This window comes from Mchenga conophoros, linkage group LG10 (genome assembly GCF_057382185.1).
Source record: "Mchenga conophoros isolate Kocher_MC1m ecotype Shallow Benthic linkage group LG10, M_conophoros_male_GT1.1, whole genome shotgun sequence".
NCBI classification, from domain to species: Eukaryota; Metazoa; Chordata; class Actinopteri; order Cichliformes; family Cichlidae; genus Mchenga; species Mchenga conophoros.
Genome location: NC_140535.1, coordinates 35,978,853 through 35,993,525, shown reverse-complemented (window position 1 = coordinate 35,993,525; position 14,673 = coordinate 35,978,853). Strand labels below are relative to the sequence as shown.

Genomic DNA, 14,673 nt, shown 5'->3' with positions numbered 1-14,673 from the left:
TTTGTTTTCAAAGAATTGAACGGTTTACTGATCGACAGGCGAGCGTCCAGTCAGTCAAGTTATTTGTAAGCACACAGCTGAGCCGCCAAACCCCAGATATTGGAGGGGAGTTCTGGACTTTTCCAGAAGGACAAACGAGGGTCGGAGGGTCCACACAGTCGATCTCAGATCGATCATTTACATTCAAAACGTTTAACGCCATCGAGTCTGTCGAGTTCTTTCTAAGTAGATCTGACAGTCGTCAGCGTGACAGTGAAACGAGAGTCCATGTTTCCTGAAACTAGTATTAGCTCCGCCTCTGTTGCGTTATTGGCTGTTCAGGTTGTGTAACGCTCAGACTTCGAGTGGCAGATTTACAGCTGTGAATGTTTCATCCCGCAGACGCGCAGCATCGACCCGCAGTGTCTGGAGCGTGGCGGCGGCAGGCTGGCCTGCGGCGGCGACCTCTGCATGGGCATGGAGCCCTTCATGGGTGACTTCCGGGGCTCCTGCTCGCCGGCCGAGTGCCTGGGCAGGACCAGCATCGGGCCGCTGAGCGAGAGCGACGAGGAGTGCCGCGAGGACGACGAAGGAGAGGAGGAAGCAGACGAGCGTGAGGCGGCGCAGCAGGCGGTGTTCGAGCGGGACTGTACAGAGCTGGACTTGAACTTAATAGAAGAAAACTGACGTATTTGTAAATGAAGGCTGTTCTCTGTTCTTTAGTTTTATTTTGAAATTATCTAACCCCCCCATCCCCACTTCCTGGACCGCCACCATCTCAACACTCGGCGCCTCCTTGACACCAATCAGCAAGGCTCTCAGGAACAACACCTTCTCTCATTGGACGAGCTGATCGACACGACAGTGATGATGTGGCTGCCGCCGTTAAACGCTCACCCGGAGCCTGAGGCGCCGACGCTCTGCCTCTGAGGCACAGAGTTTCCTTGCCTCAGGCCTTCAAGCGCCATGCCGCAGCAGCGTCCTGAAACAGCATCACCACGCCGACCCGAACCAGAACAGAACCCCGAGCTCGTCTTCCTAAAACGTTCGAGTACGAAATGTGTCAGGTCACGTTCAGGAAACTAAAATATGGATCAGGTACCGAGGAGAAACATTTAGTCTGAAGGGTCTCGGGGTTAAAGGTTAAACTTTGCACTGTAGTGTTCAGCGCCACAGGGGGAGGGGTCATCACTTCCATCACACGAAAAAGAGCCAGAATAAAAAGCGAATACGTTTGTAAATATATTCAGAGTTCCACCGACTCTCCAGGAGAGCTGTGGTACCGCTGCTCCGCTGCAGCGTGAAAACATCGTCAAGGTCAGAATAAACAAACCGGGGTTCAATCTGCTCTGACCTCTGACCTTAGAGAAGAACGGGACGTAGACTGAGCGATATTTCATCCGTTCTGCTTCAGGCTCCGTTGTAAACACAGGTCGGCGTTTCACTTGGACGCCGTCCCGTTTCACAGAGGCGACGCTCAGCGACTCCGCGCTCGTTCCTGAGGCGCTGCCGTTTACAATCGAGCGTGTTCGCTTCATCGTGAAATCTGATGTCACACACACACCTGTCCGGTCACGTGACCTCGGCGTGGTGATGCGTTCAGGCTCCCGGCGGCTGTGCTGAGCGCCGGCAGCCACTGATGCTGTTGTTCACCTGAGTGTTCACAGATTCCTGCTGCACACACCCCAAAACCACTCCCCCCCCCCCCCGTGTGTGTGTGTGTGTGCGTGTGTGCGTGTATTCATATCTTTGTGGGGACCGTCCCCTCGACTTTGAAGACATGTTTGAGACTCAGAACGTGGTTTTAGTGTCAGGGTTACAGTTCGGCTACGGTTAGAGAAAGCATTATGTCAGTTATGTCCCCACAAGTATATGAGTAACCGTGTGTGTGTGTTCTGGCACTGACGTCACAGTCCTGGTGGTCATGTGACTTGTATCCAGACAGTTTGAAGTTTCGGGCAAACAGGTTGAAGAAAGCGAGCTCGATCCACATGAAGGAGTGGACACGAGCTGATGCGAACAGACGTCGGCGTAATGACAACACACTTTGACACATTAGGCTAACACGGAGGGGGTGGGGCTTATAACCCACTCGGGGCCATAGACTCCCAGCTCACCTGTGTAAATCATTAGTATTATCAGGGGCCTCTTTGACCGACAGGTGCTGACATGCTGTGTGGGTAATTGTACTAACAGACCATCCAAGAAGCCCGAGCTCCAGTTTTTTGAGGAAGTTGTCAGGACAAAGTAAAGTACGTCTCTGATATTTGGAGTACACGTTGCCTCTTTTCCTTCTGTGTGACTGCTGGACTTTATGAAGGTTTGTCCCAGCAGGTGTAGCTGTTGGTGTACCAGTCGCACACGGTTGGTTTGGTTACAGGTGCAGTGTTATAGGTCAGCGAGAGTTTTCTGTGTTACAGCAATTACACATTTCTGTGAGTCTGGATTCAGTCTGGATGCTCAGAAACATCGTGCGCTGTGAACATGGAAACGCTGGCTGAAAAAGTGACTTTGCTCTCATTCTAACTTGAAACCCTCAAAAACACAACAAAAACAGTCCTCTGAGCGTCCACGTCATTCTTTACAGTTTTGTATGTGTCACGTTTTTGTGTCATGTGCCCCACAAAAGCTCAACGCAGTAACTATATGAGACTTGACTTTGTTATGTGTTACACGTACGTGACGCTGGGGGAGAAAACAAGTTAAAGCTAGTGTGTCCGCTCTTTACCGTTTCCATTATTTTGAAAAAACATCGTTTTGCTCCAAGATCTCAGTTAAACAGCTGCACTCCACCATAAACAACAAACTGTTAATGCTAAGCGCTAACTAGCCAAGCTTAGCAGAGCAGCAGTAGCCAGAGGAGTATCTGATAAAGTCATGTGGGTAAATTTAATGAAGTAAACTGAGGGAGTAATGCAGATGTTGTATTTATTTCAAAACACTGTGTAATATTTATTTATTTTGTTAGAGTGTAAGACTAAGGTTTAGTTTGGCTCAAACTTTAGCAATACTTTAGCTTGTGTAGTTACTGCGATCTGCCTTTAGGGGGCAGCGCTGCAATCTCATTAACAAATAGTTTTTTGTGGGTTTCAAACTCATCGATGATGAAATGCAAAGCTTCACTTTTTGTGACAGTTTGTACATTTTCGTGTCACATGTAATATCTGCTGGTGATTCTGTGTTAGCACTGATGAAGCCAGTATTTCAAATTTTCAACATATTCAGAAATACAGTCGTCTTCCTCTGATGCTTCATGTTTATGCCTTTAGCATGTTACCTTGGCATAAAAATATAGAAGCACAAGAATCTTAGAAAATGTTGGATGGGTTTCACTGAATTCTTTAAACCAACGACTCCCAAAGTCCAGAGTGCTGAGGCCCACTGCAAAACCACAAACTCACATGGGCCTCTAAAGGTTAAATCCTCATCCTAATAAAGTGACATGAGTGACGTATTACCTTGAAATAGCACTTAAAAACTTAAATAGCACACACTGTTGGCTGTACATTGTTAATGCTACTCAGGCATATCACAGTTTATGGCTAAGGTGTGGCACTGGGACACAAACTTTAATACAAGAGCTGTAAATTTAGGCGAAAGTAATGACTAATATCACAAAGAGCCTTTTATTATTATTGTTTATATGAATATGTTACTGTACACACTTGTGATTTTCAAACTGAATTTCAATTAATGATGCGGCCTGCCTACAATATCTTCATAGGCCACCAGGGGGCTCCAGTCTGCATTTTGGGAGTCACTGATTTAAACAATCATTATGAACTTGAATTTGCATTAAGAAATTGTGTTTATTCATTAAAGATGTTAGGGTATATTCATTGAAGATGATTAAATCACCTAACGATCATGAAAAACGCCTGTGACACGAGAATAAATTGGCAGAGGTACGCCAGGGTGCTACATGTTTAAATTAAAGTTGTGATAGGTGTCACTTAGAAAGTCCTGATCAGTGCTGAAGGTAAGAAAAAAACAAGGCTACAGGTTAATTTTCCCAAACTTGTGAAAGGAAAAACCCTAAATTCATACTGTGTCCCTGTAACACAATTAAACACAGTGTCCCCATTACACACATAGGAAAGCACACACACACACACACCCTTCCCGCCCGCCTCCTGGTTTGGTTCGTTTCTGTTGATTGGTCCATAACACTCAGCATAAGCCTTAAGTAAACATACTCTATTATTCTGTAAACATTAAAAAGAAAAAAGACGAAACTAACAGAGAACAAAAGGAAACGTGTACTGTAGCTGTTACATTTTTAGTCCTTCTGTTCATTTTCTGCTGTTTTTCTTAATATTTCTAATCTGATGTCTGAGCACGGCGAGACTGTCGTCATGAACGCATCGTGTTTGAAAAAAAAATAAGTGAGAAAAGCTCCGTGACGAGGAGGAGGAGCCGTGTACAGAGTTAGCGAGAGTCTCGGACATCTCTTGTCTTTTAGAAAATGTTTTTTATTGTATGTGATTTCAAAAAAATGACGACATGGCAATTTGAAAAGCAGTTTGTGAATAAATTAAGTTTATTGAGAATTATTTTACAAAGAAAGGGGAAAAACTGGTGTCTCGTGTCTTTATTTGCTCACAGTCGCAGGTTAAAGGAGCACGCCGCCAGTTCATGGACGGTCCAGGAAGCACATGCAGGTTCAGTTCTTATTAAAAATGGGTTAACAGCAAATGTCAGGAAAATGTTGAAGGTTCTTTAACTTCAACTCAATCAGCAGCCAGATGTTTGGAGCTCAGACGGGTGTGTGTTCAGCCCTGACACAGAAAACGTGTGCCAGAGAAACCAGTTTAAAAGAACTACCAGTGCAGAGAACGGTGATGAAACCAGTATCTGGGCAAGGTGCGAATATCTAAGGACCGTTTAATAAAGTATTAGTGCGGGGGTGGGGGGATCAGCTCCATGTCGCCTCCGTCTGGCAGATAAAGCTGCACCAGGGAGACGGAGGCGCTTCGCTGTTCACGTGTAGGTGATGAGTCATCGCTGAAAGCTAAACTTGACAGTTTATTACAAACAGTGAAAAACGTCCCCGTAAAACTACAGACCAAAGACTGCTGGGAGGCTTCAGTTTTTCTCTGTGGGGGTGCTCTCTGAGGTGGGGGTGCCGCTCCCCTCTGCTCCAGCGCTGGAGGCGGTGACGGCCGGGGCTGAGGTGAAGCTGATGGGGACGATCCTCTCTTTCCCGTCGTTGGCGGGGTTCTCCCGCGGCGCCTGAATCTGCAGCTGGCCTCCCAACAGCGAGCAGGTGACGGCCTCGGGGTCGACGCCGTCCGGCAGGTCGAACTCCTGCCTGAACTCCTGGCACTTGTAGGTGTAGCAGCCCTTCCCGTCCTCCTGCTTCTTCTCCGTTCTGCCACTCACCCTCAGCTTGCGGCCCACCTGCTTCACCGACAGCTCCTCCGGGGAGAACTCCTTCGTGTCCAGGCTGAGGGCAAAGGTGGTGCCGTCCCTCCCCAGCTCCTGGAAGGCGATGGGCTTGAAGACCCCCGTGCAGGAGGATGTCTGATCGATCTCCTCAAAGATCTTCTGGTGCAGCCGCTCCATGAACTCGATGCTCTGCTTCATCTCCTGCATGTGACGGATCATCTCCCGCTCGATGTGGTAGAAAAGCGCCCGGGTCTCGGGCCACAGGCTGCGGACGGGCCAGTGCAGGTCCAGGAAAGGCGTCATGGCGGCGGGGGACATCTGGATGACACTGGGGCACAACATCCTGTTATCCTGGAGGTGGAGGTGGTGGTGCTGGTTTGTGACGAGCTGCTTCAGTCTCAAGTCTGTCTGCCTGATGGCCGTCCTCCCTGCTGTTTTTATACACTGACCACCGCCCACATGCACCCACCCATGGAAAGTTCCAGCTACATTCCTGTGTGTGTGTGTGTGTGCGTTCACCTGCTGTATAAAGACCATGACTGAGTCCTGCAGCAGAAATAGAACAAAGCTGAGATGTGTTGGCATGTGGCAGCTGAACACACACACACACACACACACACACACGCCTGTATGTCTGTCTTTGTGGGGATTAATCATGACTCCCCACAAAAACAGGACATTTGAATAAAGGCTTATTTTCAAGGGAAATAATATGGGAATAATCATTTTCATTATTTCTAATGAAAAACATAAAGAGGACCTAAAATTAGATATGGTGATAAGTCTTTGTACAAAAACAAACTCACCCAGGAAAAGCGTCCAAACATGAGAAAAGTCGCGTGAAACAGTCCCAACATCAGACTGAAGTTTCTGTGTGTAATCGTCTGCTTTTATAGAGGCAAAAACAGTCCCCGTGTGAATATAAGGACCCAATTTTATGGGTTAGTCCTGACATGAGACTAAAGCTGGTATTTTATGAGAAGAGGGTCCTCACTTGACAAGAAACGATATGAGGTAAAGTACACAGAGCTGTATGTCATAAGCAAAAATGATCAAGCTTGAACTGAGTAACGGTCGATGCAGCGTCACAGGGTCAAATGTCCTCAGAAAGTTTAAACCTGACACAGATAGATCACACACACACACAGGAAGTCGAGTTTCCACCAGGTCTGGAGACGTATGGTGTGTAACCCTGATCTGCCTTGTGGGCCCTGTTCTGTCTGTAACCATACCTGGGTCCCCACTTTGCTGCTTTGTGAACACATGTATGTCCCCATAACACAAGGACACACTGTGTTGGTAAAACTGTAGTAAGGGTGCCGAGAAGCTGGACTCGGGGCCAGCATGGAGACGGGCAGCGGTCACGCTCTTTGTTCTTCAGCTCGGCTCTGCTGGCATTAGTGCAACTTACATCCAGCTGTTTGGGGCTCACCTGGGAAGCGCCCGCTCTAACGTTTAATGACGCTGTACTGCGTTAATAACAGCTGCTGAGTTTCAGCCGCCTCTGTTCGTATTTCTGTTAAATGGATGTTTTTAAAGCGTCTCACAGTTTAAAACGCTGCTGAGTGACGTCAGCCTCCGCCTTTATCCTGTGAGCAGATCGCACTGAGCTGTCACCGCCATCATTTCTATTTTTGCCTGCATTTTTTCCGCTCCTCCCACCCTGCTGTTTCCCGGCCAATCACACGTCGACATGAACCTAATCACGTGTCAGCGCTTCAGCTGACACGTGGCGTTGAGCTCTTTGAATAGGACGTTTCCCGTATGCTCGCCGTGAGCGGGGGATTAGCTCAAATGGTAGAGCGCTCGCTTAGCATGCGAGAGGTAGCGGGATCGATGCCCGCATCCTCCACGTTTTCTTACTCCTCCGTGTTTTAGTCCCTGTGGATCTGTGCCGCCCTTTGGACTCTGACCCGCGCGTGGATTTCGGTTTGGTTGTGTTTAAGCTCAGGTACATTTTACATTAAAAACACTCTGGTGGGCTACATAAGACATGAGGTAATTAGCTCACTGCGTGGATAATTGTAACTGTGGGCTCACAGTCTGAAGCACCGCTGTTGCTGTGACTCAGCACTCTGTAAATAAAATTATGGGTAATTAAATATAACAACTTGTAAAATAAAATAAAGCTAAATTTAAAAAATATGGAAAAGTACCCAAAAAAGCAAATAAAGTATTATTTGAATATGAAAATAAAAGAATATATAATGGACGATGCAGTAATAAATACTGAAAATAAGCAGTTAATAAATAAATCCCCCCGCTGGCTCCTTCGGTTTTCTTGTACCTTTATTCAGATGTTATATAAACACAGCAAATAAGAAGATTTCATGTATTCCTCAGTCACACACTTTCATTAAAAACAAGTCTAAATGCAGGAAGAGGATTTGGTTTGCTGGCCTCAAACACTTCTTTGTGCTGTCCACTGGGGGGCGCTGTTCACCTGCAAACATTAGCTGGTGAACAGCTTGGCTCACAGCAGAAACAGTTCTTGTGACTTCTCCACCCTCCATCACAGTCAGAACATCTGATGAGAAATAAACCCGACACCACAAACCATGAAAAGATCTGCAGATCACGTTTCCCTCACCTGCCAGGCCCTGATGAGCGTTAGCAGCGGTAACCAGGTGAGGGTCACTTCAGGTATTCAGGTCAGTGAGTCACCTTTGCTAAGCTCACCTTTTTAAAGTTGTTTTTCCTCACGGTCATGTTTTTCTCTCTTCTTTTCTGTGTGTTTAATTCGCTGTATGTGGCGCTACCTGCTGGGTGTTATTCAGAGCCACACCTGTGGGGCCGACCAGCAGCCACGACCCGAAGACCCCCAAAGACAGCAGCTGAGACCAAAACCTCGTCAGGAAAAGTTTACGGAAGTTATATCATGCTGTTTATACTTCCTGTTTATCCAAGCTGGTACCTGGATGCTAACAGGTGAGCGGCTACTTCCTGGTGAAACTCTGCCCCCTGGTGGTGGGAGTGTACAAAAAGGCTTTGCACAGATTTCTGTTCCTCACCCAAAACAAAGCTTGTCTGTAGAGCGAGCTAATGTTCAATCAGAGCAGCAAACACTTGGAAACTGGAGAACATACAAAGACTTTCACACAATACTCGACTAAAAGTACTCAAGTATACTGCAGGCCGGTCCCTCCTATATGGACACGCCCCTTTAGCAAGAAAGCTCAAAGCACATCAGGAGTCGTCCTACTGGTCGTCATGGCGAACACATTTTAATTAGTCACTGCTTCAAGACGGCGTGGGCAGCTTCGATGACCGTGACGTGGCTCCTACCCCTCGCAGCAGGTGTGGTGCTGGTGGTGGTCGGAGCTCGGGCCACGTGGAGCGGGGGCAAGTGGGCGTGGTGGTCATGCTGACGCAGCAAAAGCTGCAGCTGTTCGTTCTCACGCCTCAGGTCCTTGCTGTGCTTCCTCAGAGCTTCACGCTGCAGCACAGCGCTGCTGCAGCTCCGCCGCAGCTGCTGCAGTTCCGGGAACCTACAGACGTCCTGCAGACCGATGGACAGGTGAGCTGACAACTGTCTGCAGGCCATATTGTACCTGTGGGGGAGGAGCTTCCTGGCACTGTGCTTGTTTTAGAAGCTGCACACCCACCTGGGAGCTCGCTAAAGTTAAACTAAAAGGATACAGGTTGGGGAAGGCGGAGCCTACCTTTGCTGGCGTGTCCTGTTGGCACTCGTCTGTGCGTTGTGATGATGATGATGTCAGTAACGTGTCGTGTTGCGTCTCCAGCCGGTGGCAGATGTCCGCGGCCCGTAGAACCCTCTCGCCCTGAAACAGCGGAGCACACGGAGGGTGAGAAGCAGTTCCGACAGGTGATGCAGACAGGTGAGGCGGGCTTCACCTTGGTGACGACGGCCTGCAGGTTCTTGGCGGCGGCGTCACCCTGGACGGTGAGCTCGGTGAGCCTCTTCCTCGCCGCCGTGTGCGACTGGGTCAGGTGGTCCTGGAGTGCGTGAGACCTGCAGTTGAGCTCATGTATGGTGGCGGTCAGGTCCTCTTCCAGTGAGCTGTTTTCTGCCTTGTTGGAGATCATCTTCTCCCTCAGCCTGCGGACGGCGTCCTGACAGGAAGTGAGCGAGCACAGTGAGTGCGTGTTAAAACGAACACGTTTACAGTTTACACACAAACTCCTCCTTCAAACAGCTGCAGGCATCATATTAGGACTTAAGGTATTTATTAGGGGGCGTGGCCTGAACGACTGATAATTCGTTTCCAGGACTGTGTTTGGCTCACCCGGGTCAGCTGACTGTGGATGTGACACACCTGTACGTATGAGCTCAGCTCAGAGACAGGTGGAGGTGTTGTGAGCGCACTGACCTCCAGCTTCTTGGTGGTCTTCAAGTCTTCGCTGATCTTCTTCTGTTTGTCTGCGAGCTGCTTCTCGAGCTGCGTTACCTTGACGATACTTTTCTGCAGGTGCTCTAAGCTCGTCTGGGTGGCGTCACTCACCTCCTCCCTGCCCTCCAGAGCAGCCACCTGTGCACAGAGAGGGGGTCAGCGCAGCCGGACGGGCCTGAGAGGTAGAGGGAGACCACGGGCCGCCGCCATACCTGCTCCTCCAGAGAGCACGTGTACATCGCCAGCGTGTCCTCGAGCAGCATCCTGATGTCATTCATGGCGTCCGTGTTGTGCAACTCCGCCGTCAGGGTCAGCTCCTGCAGCTGGATCTCCTGCTGCTGAGACTGCTCCAACATCTGCTGCCTGAAACGCCACACAGGGTCAGAGGTCAACACAGCTCCACCGGCTTCAGGCCACCGGATCATGTGACTGACTTTAGCTCACAGGCTTGGAGGAGGCGCTGACGGCAGGTGAGCGAGCGGAGCATACGACTCACCTCTGAGAGCTGACGCTGGCGCTGACGTCCTCCAGGGCACGCTCCCACTGCTGCTGCAGACCCTGCAGCCGTGCGGCCTGCAGCGCCCACAGCGCCTCCATGTGGTGCAGGTGGAAGCGCTGCATGTGCGCCTCCTGGCGCTCCGTCTCCTGCACGTCGCCCACCAGCTTCTGCAACACAAACGGGCAGGAGTCTGGTCAGCGGGGTAAGACGAGTGTGGGAGGCGGGGTGAGCACAGGCGAGGGGCGGAGCACCTGGACGATGCTGTCCAGGTCGTCCAGCGTCCTCTCAAACGTCTGCTGGAGCACGATGATGTCATGGCGCAGCTCGGCATCCCTGGTCTGGCGGAGGATTGCCCTCCAGCCGTCGTGGAGCTTCAGCAGGTTCACAGCAGTGTTCCTCTGCTCCTTCTGCAGCTTGTCCTACAACGCACACATAAACGCACACACACACACACACACACACACACACACACACACACACACACACACACACACACACACACAGTGTGAGGCGTTCAACAAGAGCCAGCAGCAGAAAGTCAAAGAGGCCACGCCCCCTACAGTGATCCAGGTGTTCCCTCTGTGTCACCTTCAGGAACAGGCCGAGCGTCTCCTCCTTCTTCTTCTTCAGCTCCTCCTCAGCCTGAGCGCGCTGCTGCAGGTGCACCTGTCTCTCCTCGTCAGACTTCCCCACACTCTTCTTCATCTTCTTTGACATGATGCCTCCTCGTCTCCTCGTCACGCTGAGAGGACAGCAGGTGGAGAAGGATGTTAGCTCCTACGGGTATTTGTGAGAAATAAGACCTGCAAACATGAGCTCATCGGGTTTAAGCTCCTCCTTTCAGAGTTACCACCTGACCCCAAACCAGCCTGTATATAAAAGATGGAAGTAGCCTCTGTCCTGTTAGCACGCCGGCTGCTGCACGTGTGGTGTTTCAGTCAGAAGGTTCAAGGTTCTTTATTTGTCACATGCATAGTTATACAAGTATAACACACAGTGAAATGTAGCCTGACACGCTCCTCGACATGTGCAAAAATGGGGGGGGGGGGTAGGAAGAAGAGGAGATGATGTTCTTCAGCAGCCTCTCAAACACCTTCATTACTACTGAGGTCAGTGCAACTGGCCGGTAATCGTTCAGGGATGAGGGTTTGCTGTTCTTGGGCACAGGATGATGGTGGATCTTTTGAAGCATGTGGGGACCACAGACTTCTCCAGGGACTCGTTGAAGATGTAAGTGAACACACCTGCTAGCTGGTCAGCACAGCAGCGCAGCAGACAGCCGGTGATGCCGTCTGGCCCCGCCGCTTTCCTTGTGTTCACTCTCCTCAGTGCCGCAGTCCATCTTTACAGGAGTTCAGTGACTTTTTATCTCCCATCTTGAAGCTGTCCACGTCGTTAATAATTGGGGGTTTTAACATGCAACATGATGATGACGCTGACCTGCCAGAGGTTTTCTTAGCATCATGGACTCTTCATTTCCCACAGCATGTGTCCGGCCCCACTCACACCAAAGGACACTCTCTGGACCTCGTTTTATGTCGGACCATCCTCGTATCATTTTTAACCCGTCTATTTATTGGCCTCCTTCTCCTGTTCGTCATGTTTTTAGCTCGCGCACCTTAAATTCCTCTACGGCTGCTAACGTTTCTGATGTTTTTCATTTGTTCTGCCTGCTTCTAACGATGTTGATTTATTAACAAATGTTTTTAATAATTGTTGTCTTTCTATTTGAGATCATATTGGCCCCGTTAAAGCTACACTAGCCCTGTGTGAAAAGCCTCTCCCTGGACAAACGACAGCATTCGCTGTTTAAAGCGTGTCTGTCGTAAAGCGGAGCGTTTGTGGAGAAAAACTCGTTGACAGGTTCATCTCCTTCCCTAATCATGACTACAGGGCCCTGCACGGTGTAGCTCCAGCTTACATCGGTGAGCTTCTTCATCGCCCCAGCATGCGACCAGCTTGCTGGCTGTCCAGCACACAAGGCTAAAAACAGAAGGTGACAGAGCGTCAGTGGCTCCCTTTGATCTGTGGACTCGTCTCTTTTAAAAAGCAGTTAGAAACGTATCTGTTTAAACTTGCTTTTGGTTGATTTCGTTTGTTTGAGGTCGTGTGTCCATTTCTGCTTCTGTGAAGCACTTTGTGATCTTATCTTGAAAGGTGCTATATAAATAAAATTTTACTTTACTTTTACTCCACCTTCAGGTTTCTGTGCAGCCACACCACCATCGCCCTGGTAAAGAAGGCCAGCAGCAGCTGCACCTCCTCCGTGTCCTGAGGAAGAAGAACCTGGACCAGGAGCTGCTGCTGACCTTCTCCCCTCCTCGGTGGAGAGCGTGCTCCTCCTGCCTGCTGTTTGTACTCAGTGCTGGGTTTGGATTAACGATTTTCCAGAATCTCAGGTTAAAGCTCACAAAATTTCAGCAAACCAGAGCAGATTCTGCACAAAGACGTAAACACAAAGCGCACGTCAGCCGACAGCCGCAGATTGTGATGCGTCCGCGCTTCGTGTTTACGTCTGAGCTGCAGGTTTGTCTCTCAGACCAAAACTGACCGAACCAGCAGCAGAAGAAGATCCAAACGACACTTCACATAAACATCGTCATGAATTCACTTTGACTTTTGCTGCTTTCCTTCCAGCTCTTCAGTTTTTGTTCTACTGCAGAATATTTTAAGGTTATTTGCTATAAACAGCCAGGACAGGAAACTCTGCTTCATGTGTGTCTGTTTGATCCTGTTACTTTGACTCAAAGGCCTCTGCTGTGACGCTCACGCCTCGATGAAGTCTCACAGTGTCAGCTTCGCTTTCATAGACATAAAAATACTGATGGATGATCAGAATGATCGTATATGTGACTGAGGCCCAGCTCAGTCATTAACACCGCCCACAACACGACTGGCTGCCCCTGGAGGCCATCGACGGGTCCTCCTGTCTCAGGTAAACCCTCACAGGTGACCCCGCCCACACCTGCTTGCCACACTCAGGCTTCTGCAGTAAGTTTCTGTCCTGAGCGTCTCCGGCAGTTGGCGCCGTTGCTAGGCAACAGCAGCAGCGCGTGTCTGATGACAGCTCGTGGACCCTCGTTTCCAAATGTAATTATATTTAACTCAAAGCCAGCCGAGCGGCTCTTTGATCTGCACCGCGCGCAGTGACGTCGCCCCGGTTTCCCGTTAACGTGGGCGCAGGTGAAGGTCAGACACTTCCGGTCTTACCGTTCAGGAGAGCCGCTGCAGACCCGCGACTGTGACCTCCGCGTTTGCGATCCGTCACCATAGCAACGGCGTCAGCCGGGGTCACGTGACAGCCGTCAGCTGTTTGCAGATATTTCAACAGAAGAAGAATTTAAATTTAAGTTGTTCTAAAACCAAACGACCGGAAACAGCTGAAACACCCGAGTCTGAGCCGACGTCTGAATCAGAGGCGGAGCCAGACATTTGAAACACCCGGGGCTTAGCCCTAAAGGATAGTATGCATGTGGGATTTTTTTTTTGGGGGGGGGGTTAGAAATGACTGAAAGATTAATTGGCTCTGTTTTGAGTTTTGTTCAAAGAAGAATGACTTCATAGAGGGAAAAATATATATCACATGTGCAGGACACCTTAAACTAGTTTTTTAATTAAGCAGCGAGGCAGAACAAAGTCGGGCTGTATCAAGACACGAGGACTAAACCCCGATTCAACCAGACCCAGGACTGATCCAGAATTAAAACCGGACTACAACAGTTCAAAATCAGGACTACTGAGGACTTAACCAAGACAGAACCAGAATCTGAACTAGATGATAGCAGCGCTAAAAACCATCATAGACCTGCACTACACTTGTTTTTTAATTCTACCAAAGTCCAATATTTAGATTGAGAAAAGTTTATATAATTATTTAGCCTTGTTGTGCAAACAAGCTGCATAACTTAATAAATATAGAATGTAACAAAGTATGTAAAGTAACAAGTGGCATCTAAAAAGTTACACTCGGTACTGGATACATGTTCTGATGAGTTTTGGTAAACAACCATGTGACTAACAGGTGTGTCTCACCTGCTCTTGTTCCCTCTCTGTGCTGACAATCATCAAATCTACAGTTGAAACCAGATATTTACTCTTCAGATAAAAACACTTTTTTAATTGTAACATCAAATCAGACTAAATGTTTATTTTTTAGATAAATATAAAAACATATTTGTTAACTTTAAGAGTAAAGAGAGAAACTATCTGTATTTCTTAATTGTGTAAATGGCACCAAATTGTATTCAAACTGAGCCACACTTATGCAGCTCCACAGTTCTGTTCCTGCTGTTTTGGTTGACATCTCTTGATGTTCCCATGTCACAGAAACAGCCTCTGTGTTTTGCCTTATATGCATCCACAGCTGTGCCACCAGTTTACTCACATGGACTCTACGAACCAATCAGAAGCTTCTTCAGCTCAGAATGGAATCGTCTGCAGTTTTCTTATTAATTA

At 48.7% G+C, this 14,673-nt stretch overlaps 3 protein-coding genes, 1 long non-coding RNA gene and 1 other non-coding gene across 11 annotated transcripts in view; 3 read left to right on the top strand and 2 right to left on the bottom strand.

Moving 5' to 3' along the window:
- Positions 1-4,554, top strand: part of fam53c (family with sequence similarity 53 member C) — a 13,110-nt gene extending 8,556 nt beyond the window's left edge. For all 3 annotated transcript variants that reach the window (XM_085290063.1, XM_085290061.1, XM_085290062.1), the window contains one exon: positions 382-4,554. In XM_085290063.1, coding sequence (XP_085146189.1) covers positions 382-666 — 285 coding nt within the window. In that variant the 3' untranslated portion in view covers positions 667-4,554. The remainder of the gene's footprint in view (positions 1-381) is intronic.
- On the bottom strand, positions 4,499-5,794 carry LOC146566397 (heat shock protein beta-11-like). Its single transcript, XM_085290093.1, has one exon. It carries the CDS (start codon positions 5,707-5,709, stop codon positions 5,065-5,067), a length of 645 nt encoding a protein of 214 aa, XP_085146219.1. The 5' UTR covers positions 5,710-5,794; the 3' UTR covers positions 4,499-5,064.
- A 1,352-nt stretch (positions 5,795-7,146) lies between these two features.
- On the top strand, positions 7,147-7,219 carry trnaa-agc (transfer RNA alanine (anticodon AGC)). The gene has a single exon. It is a non-coding gene; the product is annotated as a tRNA-Ala (tRNA).
- Positions 7,220-7,786: 567 nt separating this feature from the next.
- On the top strand, positions 7,787-12,916 carry LOC146566395 (uncharacterized). Of its 2 annotated transcripts, none has more exons than XR_014894219.1 (3): positions 7,787-7,994; positions 8,145-8,295; positions 12,421-12,916. It is a non-coding gene; the product is annotated as an uncharacterized LOC146566395 (long non-coding RNA). The 2 variants fall into 2 exon arrangements; XR_014894220.1 differs by having other exon boundaries at positions 7,787-8,018.
- drc2 (dynein regulatory complex subunit 2) lies at positions 8,567-13,602 on the bottom strand. 4 transcript variants are annotated; one of them, XM_085290044.1, is made up of 9 exons: positions 13,429-13,602; positions 10,807-10,995; positions 10,470-10,637; positions 10,216-10,385; positions 9,932-10,082; positions 9,615-9,857; positions 9,223-9,441; positions 9,030-9,149; positions 8,567-8,866 (listed from the first exon to the last, which is right to left on the bottom strand). In XM_085290044.1, exons 2-9 carry the CDS (start codon positions 10,933-10,935, stop codon positions 8,600-8,602), a joined length of 1,467 nt encoding a protein of 488 aa, XP_085146170.1. In that variant the 5' UTR covers positions 10,936-10,995; positions 13,429-13,602; the 3' UTR covers positions 8,567-8,599. The 4 variants fall into 4 exon arrangements, with proteins under 4 accessions (XP_085146170.1, XP_085146169.1, XP_085146172.1 ...); XM_085290043.1 differs by having other exon boundaries at positions 10,807-10,960; positions 13,429-13,601; XM_085290046.1 differs by having other exon boundaries at positions 9,699-9,857; positions 10,807-10,960; positions 13,429-13,594.
- Between the last annotated feature and the right edge of the window lie 1,071 nt (positions 13,603-14,673).